The 14206-nt window shown below is 34.2% G+C and overlaps 3 protein-coding genes across 3 annotated transcripts; all 3 read right to left on the reverse strand.

Moving 5' to 3' along the window:
- Nucleotides 1–77: 77 nt before the first annotated feature.
- On the reverse strand, nucleotides 78–1946 carry LOC18611235 (calcium ion-binding protein). The gene is made up of 4 exons (XM_018123438.2): nucleotides 1793–1946; nucleotides 1570–1684; nucleotides 792–852; nucleotides 78–672 (listed from the first exon to the last, which is right to left on the reverse strand). Exons 1-4 carry the CDS (start codon nucleotides 1824–1826, stop codon nucleotides 304–306), a joined length of 579 nt encoding a protein of 192 aa, XP_017978927.2. The 5' UTR covers nucleotides 1827–1946; the 3' UTR covers nucleotides 78–303.
- Nucleotides 1947–3340: 1394 nt separating this feature from the next.
- Nucleotides 3341–4136, reverse strand: LOC18611236 (peamaclein-like). The gene is made up of 2 exons (XM_007047382.3): nucleotides 3902–4136; nucleotides 3341–3770 (listed from the first exon to the last, which is right to left on the reverse strand). The coding sequence occupies exons 1-2, from the start codon at nucleotides 4038–4040 to the stop codon at nucleotides 3586–3588; spliced, it is 324 nt and encodes a 107-aa protein (XP_007047444.3). The 5' UTR covers nucleotides 4041–4136; the 3' UTR covers nucleotides 3341–3585.
- Nucleotides 4137–6898: 2762 nt separating this feature from the next.
- LOC18611237 (protein DWD HYPERSENSITIVE TO UV-B 1-like) lies at nucleotides 6899–13271 on the reverse strand. Its single transcript, XM_007047383.3, has 10 exons — nucleotides 13051–13271; nucleotides 12345–12411; nucleotides 11870–12126; nucleotides 10219–10828; nucleotides 9471–10118; nucleotides 8503–8943; nucleotides 7991–8185; nucleotides 7687–7743; nucleotides 7267–7329; nucleotides 6899–7177 (listed from the first exon to the last, which is right to left on the reverse strand). Exons 1-10 carry the CDS (start codon nucleotides 13074–13076, stop codon nucleotides 7094–7096), a joined length of 2448 nt encoding a protein of 815 aa, XP_007047445.3. The 5' UTR covers nucleotides 13077–13271; the 3' UTR covers nucleotides 6899–7093.
- Nucleotides 13272–14206: the final 935 nt, after the last annotated feature.

The raw sequence follows: 14206 nt of genomic DNA on the forward strand, positions 1-14206 counted from the left end.
CAAGTAAATATGCTCTGCTAACGCTATGGAGTTGATCCGGTGGAGAGAATTTCATTAGGTTTGTCCAAGCAACTTACTTTTACGAAAGTAAACAACATCTCAGCTATTAAAATCCCTTCCAACAGCACGCATATACACTTACCATAGTGTTAACTGGCATTAGCTTTGTAAATTACAATTTTATATAAAACCTAGGATATTCACATGTTTTTTCATAATGATTCAAGAGCTTGAGTGAGGCAAGCTTTGAAAACCCAATTTTCCTCTTTCCATTTGTTTTTTTTTTCTCTTTTCATTTTAATTTTAATCTGGAGGACAAGGAGGTGTGCTTTGCTCTGCCACAGGCTGAATCTCATCCACATTAGAGGGCTCGGCTCGGTTGGGTTGGGACCGCACGCTCCGCTTGTGTAGCCTTCTGGAGAGCTTGGAAATGACTAGGGCAGCCACGGTAACAGACGGTACAAATATAACATCAGGAATGGCCTTAATCATACTCAAATGAGGCAGAAATTCTCCCGCTTTCTTGGCTGCCATGGCTGCCGGAGGGGTTACTATTCCAGTCATAATAGTAGTGTTATCCAGCTTGCTAAGCTCTATTTTCTTAATAAACTTAACAAACACCTCCTTCTTTTTTGCTGGATCTTCTTCGTTGCACCATTCTTGAAAACATCTCTGCGTTAAAATTTGATAGGATTGGTATTACGGGATGAATTGAGGAAAGATGAATGGTAATAAAATGAAGGTAATGGGAGGAGATGGTACATAAAAATTTCAAGTCAAAATAGACTGACCTCTACTTCACTGCGAGCAGGAGCATCATAATGTTTACCAGGCAATGCTGAGTTTATAACACTACAATCAATGGAAGATTGTTAAACTAAAAACTCAGATATTTTCAAATAACGACAGTAACCACAAACAGATAAAGAATAATTGGCATTCGGCAGTGAAGAATCTGATTCCTAGCCTAACTTCTTTCTATTTGTCTTCTTGCTAGTTTATCCTTGTTTGATGCTAACAAGTTTTCATTTGTGGGTGTGGCATCTTTGTTCTGATGTGATTCTTTGTTTTTGCTGTGGGTTACCTTTGCATTAGTCTCTCTTTGGGTAGTTTTCCTATCTTCTTTGGTTGAGGTGCTCTAAATTCTGATCAGTGGTCTCCACATTTCTTTGGTGGGATCCTAAATGTCCGGTTTTCTTGCTTCTAGCAATTCATTTTGGCTGAGAAAAATGCAAAAATTTGGCTTTGCTCCTTCAGAAATTCAGCCAACTACATATAACAAAGTTCTTATTTGTTTATTTATTTATTTTGAGTTTAGGAAAGAATATTCAAACTCAATAAGAAATCATGCATCAATCAATGAATTAAATATTCAAGTGTTTCTCATTTATTTATTCATCAATGAGATTTTGAAATATAAATTTTCATGAACTAAGTTTTAAGACATTGTACTAGATAGTTTTATGCAACATATATAGCGTTTTCCTCTCTAAAGGGAAACGAATAAAAATATTTTCTTTATGACTATCTAATTCTACAATTTTTTTTTTCGAAATAGAAATTTCTTACGTCAAGATATCAAGAATAGCAGCATGGAAATCGTCGAAGTCTTTGATTTCTTCATCTGTGAACTGCTCGTAAAGTGATTTAAACACAATGCTTAACATCTGTGTGGATGGCAACCCTGTCGTACAGAAAAGTTCATTCATGGCAGGCATGGAAAATGCAGGGGTGTTTTCTTTTTCATTCCCCCTAACTAATAATCAGCATGAGAAGAAAAAAGGATACATACCTTTTCCCATGAAACCACCCATGGAATTCCCCATGTTGCAGAGACTTGAATGAAACTTGAGACCATTCGTAGACTCAACAATGATTTATATAATGGGAGGGAAAGAGGATATGGAAACGGGAGGATAGGGGAATAGCTTTCCCAGTTCATTTGTTAAGTGTAAGCAAGGAATCCACCATCTCTTGCAACTACATTTATCTTAACCTTATTCCTATCTTGTACCTAGCTAGCAATCAGCTTCCTGGAGGAGCTACAAGCTGACTCAAACGATTATCTCAATTTTTTTCTTTTGTTTCTTCTTCTCCCATCAAGCTTTTCCTCAAATGCTGTTTTGAAGCATGTCTTTGACGGGTGTTGGCTGTTGGGCAGAGCCCTTTCCTTTATGATATGGGCTAAAGCCTAAATAATTCTTATCAGAGACTCAAATCAATCTGTCTAGGGCCGTAAATTTTGTTTATGAACTAGTGTTTTTTGTCTGTGCCTTCCCTGTCTTCCCTTGCCACACAACATTTCAATCTAGGATTCATTATCGTACTGCTATTTTGCTTCCATTCCTGCCTGGTGAGATAGCTTCCTTGCCGGCTGTTGCCGTTTCTTAACAATATTAAATGATTAATTTCTTTTCATCCAATCACTAAAAAGCTCCCGTCTGTTTACTCTCCAATACATGTACAAGTCTCAAGCACAAAACTTGTGTTTCTTTTGTCACCTGTTGCCTTTCATCATGTGAACAAGTAATGAGTTTCTTTTGTTTTTACCGAGAAATGGACTAATAAAACATAAAGCAAAACAAATTTTGAATTAAAAAAAAAAAGTTAGAAAGCTTGACATGCGTTGGAATGAGTAAAAGGATGGAAGAATTCAATTTGTTTTAGAGGAATCAATCAATTTCCAAATATTAAATTGCAAATAGAAGTGAATTGATTTTTCATATTTATAATAAATGAAAACTTGAATTATTTCCGTTCATTGTGAGGTATATTATTATTATTATTATTATTATAGTAATGTTATTAATTACTTCTAAAATTACATTTTTCTCATTAATTGATGATCCTAATTTCATTTATTAAAGGAAATCACTTGTTATTAGCTTCTTTGGAAGCACCGCACGGCAGAGAAAAGCCTATTGGAAGTACATTACGTGCTTGGGATGGCAAACATTTCTCTCTAAGTACTGTTAAATTGCAACCCATCAAAAAGTAGAATGAACCATCCTTTTATGCATATCTGGGTTTGCTCGACCACGAACACCTGTGACCATTCATGCTTTTGTTCTTCTTATTTGTTATTTATATTTTACTTCATTAAAAGAAATTTATAACTTAAAAAAGTAAAAAATATACAATATTATGGTAGATTGTAGTACTATTTCCTTAAGAATGAGTAAATTGTCAAAATTTAACATTAGTTGAAACAATTACTATGCAACCAATTTTTAATTCTTTTAAGTAATGTTTTGTTTTTAGTTTTTGATTACAAAGTAACAAAATAATAAGAAACAAACAGGCCTAAGATAAAGATTTTGTTTCATGCATGAACCATATATTTTTGACTAAACAAAATGAAGTCACATTTATTTAGCATTTGATAAGGAATTAATTATAAATCTATATATAATTAATGGACGATAACGAATAATATATTGCGTTCCCAAGGAGCGGTGGATGGGAACTTAGAAGGCAGCCAAAGGTGGCAAAACCAACACACGTAAACTGAACTAATATTGGCAACGAATGAGATAATAAGAAAGCCGATGAAGGTGTGCTGTTAGGTGCAACTCTACTGAACTCTCAAGGGCACTTGGGCTTGCCCTTGGAGTTCAACTTGTCTCTGTAGCAAGGGCATTCCGACTTGTTGCCATAGGTCCCTGATGGAACACAGTTACATTCTCGGCAGCATATCCCGCAGTATTTGAGGCAGCGGTCTTTAATTCCAGCCTTGGAACACCTCTCTCCGCACTTGCTATCGCAGACACCTTTTTGTCAAAAAAAAAAAAAAAAAAACACAGAACCATTCATTTCGTTAGAGAAATAAGCCCAAGAAAGTTACGTATAGCAAATGTTAAATGCATGCATGGGAAAGACTTATAAAGGGAAAGAACATTACTCGGAGGAGTAGGTGAAGGAGGAGGGACGGGGGCAGCAGGTGTGGGAGTGGGTACTACGGGTATAGCAAAGGAGAGTTGGACAAAAGATGAGCTCAAAACCAGGGAAACAAACAGGAAAGTCGCAAAAAAAAACTTCATTTTTCTTTTGCTTTCTCTGTGGTGGAGAAAAATATACCAATCTGGCTTGCTCTAGCTAGACGTCGAGTGAGTGGCCCGATTGATTTGTGGGAATTTGCAAAGGTATTTATAGAGGCGTTTTTGTGAGTGATGGAAAAGAACGAAAAAAAGGGTAATGCTTGTGCAGCTTTGGTACAGACTGTAAGGTGGTCCTTTGTTGTGGGGTGCGGGGACCACGAGCCCAAGTCTTTTGTTCACTAAAGTTCCAAGAGCTTCAAGATTTGTGTTGTCCAGCCAGGTTTGTCCTAGGAAGAAAGCTTACTAGTTGCTACTTCCCCTGCAGTTTCCCAAGTTGCAACTGCTTAAGAAATATACTCCAAAAATGATACACTTGATATGAAAAAAAAAGTAGCAGAAGAAGGTTTTCTTTTCATTTTATTGACCATTAATTAATTAATATATGTGCAGTACGCAATGTTGCAAGACTTCATCCAGCTTGGCTGGCTGGGAATATCCATGAACCAATTGTACCTCGTTATCAGTTCAAACCTCAGTTAATCCCAGCAAGGTTTTAGAATATTGTTTGACCCGAGAAGGCTGGTTAACTTGGATACTTGGAGAGGCTTTGAAGGATCGTTTCTTACCAGTACATTTGAATGAATAATTAAGTGTTACCCAATTATGAAATATATCTAATTACAGTAATATCACATACTTATTTTACAAAATCAATAGTATTAAAATGTATAATTAATTTTCATAATTTTCACATATATTTAATAACCGTTACTTTATAAGTAATTTTCTATAGATATGCAATAACTTACAGTTATTGAAATATTAGATATTCAGTTACTGAATATCACATAATTTTTCAATAACTTTAGTCTATAAAAATTAGTAATCTCAAAATATATAATCAGTTTTTATAACATTCATTAATTTTTTAATAATATTAAATGTAGTGTTTAATAATATTTATAGTAGGGACCATACACCTAAACCTTCTTGGAGATTATTTTTTTGAAGATATTGACGGACCTGTCCCAACCTGACCCTTGTATTTTTCGAATACAAAAACGCTTATAATCAACTTAATTAGAACATATTGATACATACATATATATATATATATATATATATATATATAATATAATATAATATAATTCATGCTAGCAGAAACTACAAAAGTGATCATTGCTAGCTAGACGTTGTGATGATGATGAGTTAGCCGTTTTAGCCAGTACGTCAATCATTTTCCAACCATTAAAACCCATTTAATCAGTTTTTGGATCAAGTCAAATATCCCATCAATAGTAATGTGTTCTTCGAGGAGTACAGGCTGTTCGACCTGATCAACTGGCCCAATTTGCACTGATTTTTCTTTCCAGCTTGGGAATATCCAGGTAGGAAATATCCGAAAAAGATCCCACAATTGAACAAAACAAAACTACAAAGACATGAAAGACAAGAAAAAAATAATTATCCTAGTGGCAAGCAACAGGCTTGGTGGCATCCTTTCTAAGCTTGTACATTTCCCTCGTTTCCTCTGATTAATGTGGAAGTTTGACAAAATGCACTCAAAAAATATAAAAATTTAAGGTTAGGTTGCCCAATGGCTTACCACCTCAGTGCACAATGAAGCATATGTCTCCCTGGAAGGGTGAACAAATACAGCGATAAATTATGAAAAACCTGCCGACAAGTGCATGACTTTGACTTAGAGCTGGAAATTAAAGTTTATGCAGATTCCAAGTTATGACCTCGGATGACTAGCTACCATCTCACCAGCTGGATCTCAGAATCCAAATCGTTTATTAGTATGATGACATAATTAATGAAAACGACCTTAATTAATAAATCTCCAACCATCATCGTTAGGTAATTAATTAGGAGATGTTATACTTACCCTTCACATTATAGTTACAGCTACTAATTCATACTATCTTTTCTGAGAGTCCCATTCCAACCACTCCCATGTTTATTTCTAGGCACAACACATCAATTATTAAACTGATACCAGCAGATTAATGATAAAAAGGATTTTCTTAACCGATACCTTGAATACTTTAAGAGATTTAGTTAAAATATTATTTATAGTAATATTCTTTGTCTATATGCAATAATTAATGGTTAATTTAAGTAATATTTGGTATTTTACAATGTAATGTGATTGCAAGTAATGTAATTGTAAAAAAAAGAACATTTAGTATACAATCAAAGTAATAATTAAAATACAAAAAATATAACATTACGACATTTAATTTATAAGTATTTTACTAAAAATATAATGTTAATTTATAAAATTATCTCTATTTATTACAATGCAAGTTTAATATATTTATATTTTTTATTATTAATTTTTTATATAAATATCATCTCCTAAATTTATTTTTAATGTGATATATTCTATTTTTATTTCTTATTATGATCTTATATATTTATTCTGTTTTTTATATTATATTTAAAAAAATAATATAAATTTTATTAATAGTTACTATGATTATTAAAAATAATAAAAAAATATCTCTCAAAATTTGTATATAAAAAAACAAATTACAACAATGTACAATATTTTTAACAAAATAACAAAATTAAAAAATAAAAATATCTTTAATAATATTATAAAATGCAATGCAATCTTATTGTATTGATTTTTTATTGCAATCGCATTTTATCAATCGACCATAATGTAATTACATTGTAATCTTACATTACATTTACTTTTTACAAAATAAACACTGTAATATAATTTAATTAGACATTGCAAAAAATATGCCCTTGCTTTTCTAGTGAAGAGCATCATTATAGCACTCATTAGCAAAATTCATGATAAGAACTCAAAATTATGATCACTAGAGTTTTAACTCCCTAAGTAATAAGTATAAGGTGAGATTTGAATTGTCTTTGATAATTATACAGACAGTTGCTAAAAATCATGCATTTACAAAAGGAGGGTCAAAATTTTTTCCGCATAGACAACTTGAGATACACATAACAATAACAATTACATTTTCTGAAGGCTGTGGACTAATAATCATATACATATAGATAACTTAATAGAGATACAAAGATCAACCTCCACGACCACAGTAAGGATGAATATCTTGACCATGACAACATTCATCAGCATAGTGACTTGAGGCAAGTAAATTGACCTGCAGAAAAGCACAATGAAATATTTAGTGAAACCCAGATGAACTTTAGTATTGTCAATGATTGGAAAAGCAAGTCATACTGATACTACCTTGACGATCTCCTGCTTCGAGGTTGGCCGTGTACAGGCCGTCAACATACTGAAGTTAAAATTCTGCTTCCGGCAAAAAAGAGAAAAAAAAATATCAGGTCAAATTATTTCATCAGGAACATTTTATAACTTCATGCTTCAACATTTAGGTATGGATACATGATAACAGAAATACATGGAGTCCTGTCTCACACATTCAACTTTGTAATTACTATCCATTTCTATTCCTCTTTGCTTACATGCCAAACTTCTCTGAAATGTGCTTGTGACTCTTGCATAATATGCAAAAAGATTGAATTCTCATTTGTTGAACATGATACTAAGATTGGCATTCAAAGCAGAGCATTGAGGAAATAGTTCTCTGTAATATCTGTTGAAAAATGAAATAAAAAAAGCAAAGAAGGAAAATGCAAAACTTACCCTGAAAGGATCACCCCTTAAGGACTGCACAAATATAGAGTTTCCTGACTCCATCCCCTACAAATGAACAAGAAACACCTCAAATCTTTAATTCCTTATTGGTCAAAAAAAGCTGTCAGGAGCAGTAGGCATAAGCAAGCACTCAAAAACCAAAAGTGAGATATGAAATATCAAAAAAATTATGCTTCCTAAGTGATTTGGGGTTTAAGTCGGGGGTATTTTGAGTCCTTAACAATGAATAGAGCCCTCTCCACCTATTTCCAATCAGCTTTAAGTTAAACGCCTATGGAATATGAAAATGTACCTCAATATAGACATCCCTAAGTCGCCTTCCAGTTTGAGCACAGCATATGCGAACAACATGTTCATCACAACTGCCACTAATGATATAGTCCCTTCCATTCATATAATATGAACGAGTATAGTTATGAGCACTTCCAGTTGAAGTTATGTTAAAATTCATGTGGAGCCTCCCATCCACTGCCAAAAGTTGCTTAACCTGAATGACAGCATTAAGAGTTAGAAATCATTTGAATCCATTAAAAGGAGAACCAAGTCCACAATCACTTGCATAAAAAGGCTAATCCAAATTAAGCTGGTGAAGACATTAATAATAAAATACTGATCATTACTAAAGGCCTACGATTATCTTGTCAAACTCAACCAAACGGGATCTTGAAACATGCTGAACAAGTATACTTAATTATTTAATCCTTTTCAAGCACCACAAATCCTATCTTCATAGAAAATATAATAAATTTTATCAAATAGGTTTAATTTATAATACAAAATTACAGCTGAGTTGGGTCTATGTACCTCATTATCAATGGCCGACACAAGAAGATAGAGATCATCTGGAGAAAAGCAAACCATAACATTTCCTCGGGAGCTTGAAGCAGTATAGCAAGGCCTCTCTGGTCTCTCCCTCAAATCCCACATCTTGACATCTTTGTCAAATGATGATGTAGCAAACATAAAAGGAGAGTGATGAGCAAACTTAGCAACATTAATAGGCTCTTGATGCATATTAGTGAATACTTGTAAACGTCTTCCACTGCTAATGTCATATAGAGCAACTCCTTTTGAGTACCCACTGGCAAGGAACTTGTCATCTGTTGAGTTGACATGAACAGAAGTTAATTGTTCAAAATCTTCAAAACTAACTGCATCAGAACCACAACATGTGTCTCCTAGTTTTGCCGGCATCTGATTAACATCAAACAACTTCAAGCAACCATTATCAGATCCGGAAACAATCTGTGTTTTCAACAGAGAGAATAAACCATCAGTGATAACCAAAGTTACAAAAGCAAAATAGAGCAGCCCAACATATAACCTAGGTTCCACTACCTATTCCTATGTATTTCTATCGCTATTACTTAAATCAAATATATTATCAAGCAATTAATTACTATCTAATTAATCCCATATCAGAATATGAAATGTGAAAGCTTGCCACTGTTGCTTGGACATCCATGAGGTAAGCATGAAGTAGACCAATTCCAAGGCACAAATGAACCATGACCAATGAGCAGAAAAAGCTTCAAAATCTCTCTTTTTCCAGACTACTCCATGAAACATTTTAATGTGAACACAAAGCCGATTATTCTGTTTATTACTATCATCTAATATGTAATGATATTTACATTATTTTACTACACAACATGAAATGCTTCTTTGAAACCAATTTAATTCAGATTGAAGAAACAGGGCACTTGTGTAATTAAAAACTGCAGATAAAATTACCTAATCAGAGAATAAACTGCATTGCAGTGAATCCATACCTTGGATGGATATTTCTTCAGCCAACAGAGTCCCAGAATGCTGTTCATCATCCCAGTAGATGAATTATAGCCAACGATATTCCCAGTCTCATGGTTGATAACGACTATTTCACCATCTAAAGTTCCAAAAGCCATAAGGCTGGAGTTGGAAGGATGGTACTCAAATTGCCTTGGACGGAGCCTCTTGTTTTCTTCTTTAGATATATGGCTAAAGCTGGACACAGGATGGAAGAAGGGCCATGTGGAAGACCCAAATTTGGCAGCACTAAGAGATCTCGAGAAGAAATATTGACTCTTTCCACAAGAATATGGTTGCTTTAGCTTTGAAGAGTTCTGGCAGTAAGTAACACTTGTTCCCATTTCACGCTTCTGCAAAATGTTAACAACACTTTCTCTGTGGTTATATTTATATGGCAAGTACTCATAGTATTCTGAACAGATAGTCTTTGAAGTTTCCCTCTCCATCTTTTTGATTGGCAGATTATCTAATACTTCTAAACTAGGCAAGGAAGCAACCATGTACTCTCTATAATGTCTCTCAAAGCATATGGGTGAAGGATGATGCCAAGTATCTTTATTCAATGTCCCAGTGACATTTTTCAAGGCCTGCTTCTGCACATGTAATGGATGCTCATCATTGTCTTGTATCTGCAGTTTGCCAAAAGAAGTTAGAAAATCTACAATTATGAAGAAATCTAAAGTTTTCTAATCACTAGAGATCATACCTACAAGCATATTCTCTTCTTACCTCATTTTGCGGTTGGGTCTGTTCATACAGATTAGGAAGCGAACTGGTTGATGCTTCCAATAGGTTTTGAAGGTAACCTGAAAGTTTGACTTCATCAACTTCTGATGGATCATCTGTTGCTCTCTGAACTTCAGGTACCCTAACCGATTCTTGGAGAGAAAGTAAGGCCATGATTGTCTCATCAGCAGAAGAAGCTTGCAATGTATCACATCCAGTAACGACAGAAAGTTCCTCATTGTATGAACGGATATTAATCACATTTGAACGAGGACTCTCGTTCTCGAGCTTTCCTTTCTCACTAGATGATACACGGCATGGCCCGGTATCCTTGCAACAAAGACAATTTTGGAACCGTAATTCCAATAAGGAAGGAAGTTTTGCTAAAACTGCTGTTGTTGTCCAGAGATTAGCAACTCTTGTCTCACACATTGATAGACGCATCAGCTTTGGCATGCAAGAAAAGCAGTCCTTCTGTAAAGTAGTAAGTGAAGTACAAAAATCCAAATTTAGGGTGTGCAACCGCATAAACCTTCCAACCATGTTGAGTTTTTGGATATGGCTTGACCTCAAGTTTAAAACATGGCAAGGCAAGCCAACGTGGCATAGATCCCTGAGTAGATCCCCAAAAATAATAAAGTTTAAATTTTGTCCAAATGATAAATATCTCGATGCACTTAAGCTTCATTGTTAACTAGAATTGGTTGGTGACAGTAGAAATTTATCAGAACAAGAATATGAAAACATTAAATCAATAAGCACCAAATTGGTACAATATCCATAAAAAATAGTTAAGGGCAAAATAAAATTCCACACGATAATCGTCAAATGCACTTAACGGTTATAAGATAATGGACCAATGCAGCATTATAACCGAATTCTAGTATATGTCTTTCCTTAAGCTTCATAAAATATATTAGGTAAGTAGCTTTTCTAAACATGCCGAATTCCATCAAAGGGGAGACATTTTAATGAATCTGTACTGTAGGACGTTGCAAGATAAAATTTAAGAGATGCAATTGCCCTTATTTTCCCTTTCTTGCTCTGTTACTACGCATTTGTACAACTATTCATTATGAATATAAGCCTCATATAGTCTCTTGCAGCTTGCTATATTATTCTTCAAATTGATAGCAGATCCTAATAAAACACTTCCATATACCAGAGATTTTTTCCTCCTTTAGATACATCAGAGGGTTGGTTAAAACTACCGTTAAAATCTCTGGTAAATGGAAGTGTTTTATTAGAATCTGCTATCAATTTGAAGAATAATATAGCAAGCTGCAAGAGACTATATGAGGATCTGAATATCAAACACAGAATCATCAAATCATGTTTGGTCTTTTAATTGGTGAATGATAAATTAATTTACTTTAAGTCAGTTAACATCTTGTTCAGCATAGAACCTGCATCTCTATGTACCATACATATTTTAAGTAATTGCTATCAATCAATTATTTTCCAGAGGTCTGCAAGTATTATTGCTTTGACTATTGACAAATCTTGGCAGGGATGTAGGGCAACTTCATTCAAACGGTAAGAAACGAAAAACATATATGTTTAAAAAACAACTTGAAAATTACAAGTAAAAATCTTGGAAATCATTCAAGCATGTTATAATCAAGAGTGGTAAAGGGATTGAAGCATTACAGACCAGAGAAAGTCCTTCTTTGTTGATGCATTAGTAAGATCAATTACTTGGAGCTTTAGTTTGATGGCATTCATCAAAGAAAGTATGTATTCTTCATTCAAGAAAGAAGTTGATTCATGATGGAAGATATCAACTGCATCAATATCAGAAGAGTCGATTTCTGGAAATACGTCAATTAATGGAAGAATATCATCATCTTTCAACTGGTTCAGCAAAACCACAATTTTACACTTCTCTTGACAAGACTTTTGAACCTTGGCCTGAAAGATAAAAAAAAAAAAAAATCATCAATGGCAGTGAAAACTATAAATTGACTAGAGATACTCGTCAATATTACTCCTATTACGCACTACAAGAAATATGCTGTACGAAAGTAATCTAAGCATTTAAAAGGAAACAATTCATTTGCAAACTTGTACCAGCCCTGGCATAAACACATTCATGCACAATACATTCTACAGGATGTTGCAAAATTGACCTTAGAAAACCAGGATAGTACTGTGGAGCTTGGTGGAACTTTATGCCTCCTACAAGAATCAAGATACCTGGCACCAAAAATAAAGAATCTGGGTGTTAGTAACACGCTAAAATACAGAACTGCAATATCAGAATGACAAAGGCCTTTAGAAACTCCGATGAACAATACACAGTTCGGTTACCAATTGTCTATATTAAGAAAATGAGGATATGAAGTACAACCGTGTCTCATCAAAGAGAGAATTGATCAAAAAGAGGGGTTTATAAATAGGAGGTTAAAAGTCCACGTCTCACTCATCCCATTTAGTAATTACCATATCGAGTTGGGTTAATTTTATTCTTCAGCAACTGAAAGGAAACTCTTTCAAGGCTCTATTTCGAAGCAAGCTTTCACTAATCTAGCCAAGTTCAATTAGTTCACAGTGTCAACATATTTCAGCTGGATGATGACACCCTATGAATGGCATTGCTAAAACAATTATTAAAAACTAAATTTGCTCTAAATTGCAGTATTACTTTACATTTATGCAAATACATTACCATTACTTCAAATATCTATAAACTCTAAACCGCATGTTTTCTCCACCGGGCAACTCCGTTTTATCAATTAATCATATACTTACACGTTCTAAACAACCGCTAAGTACGGCAAAAACAATAGTTGAACAATTAACCAGCAGAAAAAGAAAGAAAGAAAGAAAAGGTACCAATCCTGTAAGCTGGAGATATCCATGGATGGACCTTTGCCAAGTTGCTGCTCCGTCCTTGTCGTTTGCAGTTACAAAAGTGGTAACAGTAGATCTAAATTTTGGTAAAGTAAGAGAAAAAAATATATTAAACTCTCTCACTGTATCTGCAACAGGTGAAGTGATACCCTGTATAAGTGAAGTGGCGTCTCAGAAACACATGTTTCAGAGGATAAGCATAAGCAGCATTTACTACTACCATTTGCTCAGCTCATATCAATTCGGACGTTTCTTTTGTCAGTTAGCCTTGGCGGATTATGACATTTCAACTATTTGTGGGTCCAACTCCGATTCCTCTTCTTTATCGCCACATGTTTTAAACGAGTCATGTCCTGAATATGGGTCCATCATCAACCCACACTGGTTCAGCTTTGGGCCTATCATTTCACCCGAATTCCAGACTCGAACCGGAGACAAGCTAGCCTGGAGGCCCTGGGCCACATGACTCTCGAAGAATATCTTTCCTCCTATTGATTAACTATAACCCTATTTAACCATCTAAATTATCAATAAATTTTACTTAGGTGCGCGTTAAGACTTGATTCCGAATAATAGAGACTTACATACCAAGCAACTATTACTATTTGTTTTGCAGCGGCAGGAAGCATATATCACTTTCTTAGGCACTTGATATGAAGAAAGCATTTAAAGTTTCCTACAAATACAAGACCCCAAAATGAAAACATTATTTGGTTCGGCCCTTTTCTTTGGCCAAGACCATATAATTTCATTCTATTTGTTTTTTTTTTCTTTCTTTCCCTTTTGCTCTCTTATGGATGGTCCACAAGCAAACTACGCACTTCTTTTGGTCTTTCAGTCATGTTTTTTTGTCTCAATTTTATTCGGCAGTACTGTATTTGTGCATAAAATAAAACCAATGGGTGTGACAAAAGAATTTAAAATAAATAAGGAAAATTGATATAAGCCCACACATACATGTGAGAAGTGGGCTCACCACAATAAAGACAAGTCATATTAAATTGTCAAATTATGGAATAATTAGAATCCAGATTGTTTTCACTGTGAGTTCAATGGGTAAAATATTAAAATTTAAAAACATCAAATAAAAAAAAAAGGAATAAGGAAGACGAATAGGGAATAAATAAATAATAAAAAA

This window comes from Theobroma cacao, chromosome 1 (genome assembly GCF_053813885.1).
Source record: "Theobroma cacao isolate CCN51 chromosome 1, ASM5381388v1, whole genome shotgun sequence".
In the NCBI taxonomy this organism is placed as follows: Eukaryota; Viridiplantae; Streptophyta; class Magnoliopsida; order Malvales; family Malvaceae; genus Theobroma; species Theobroma cacao.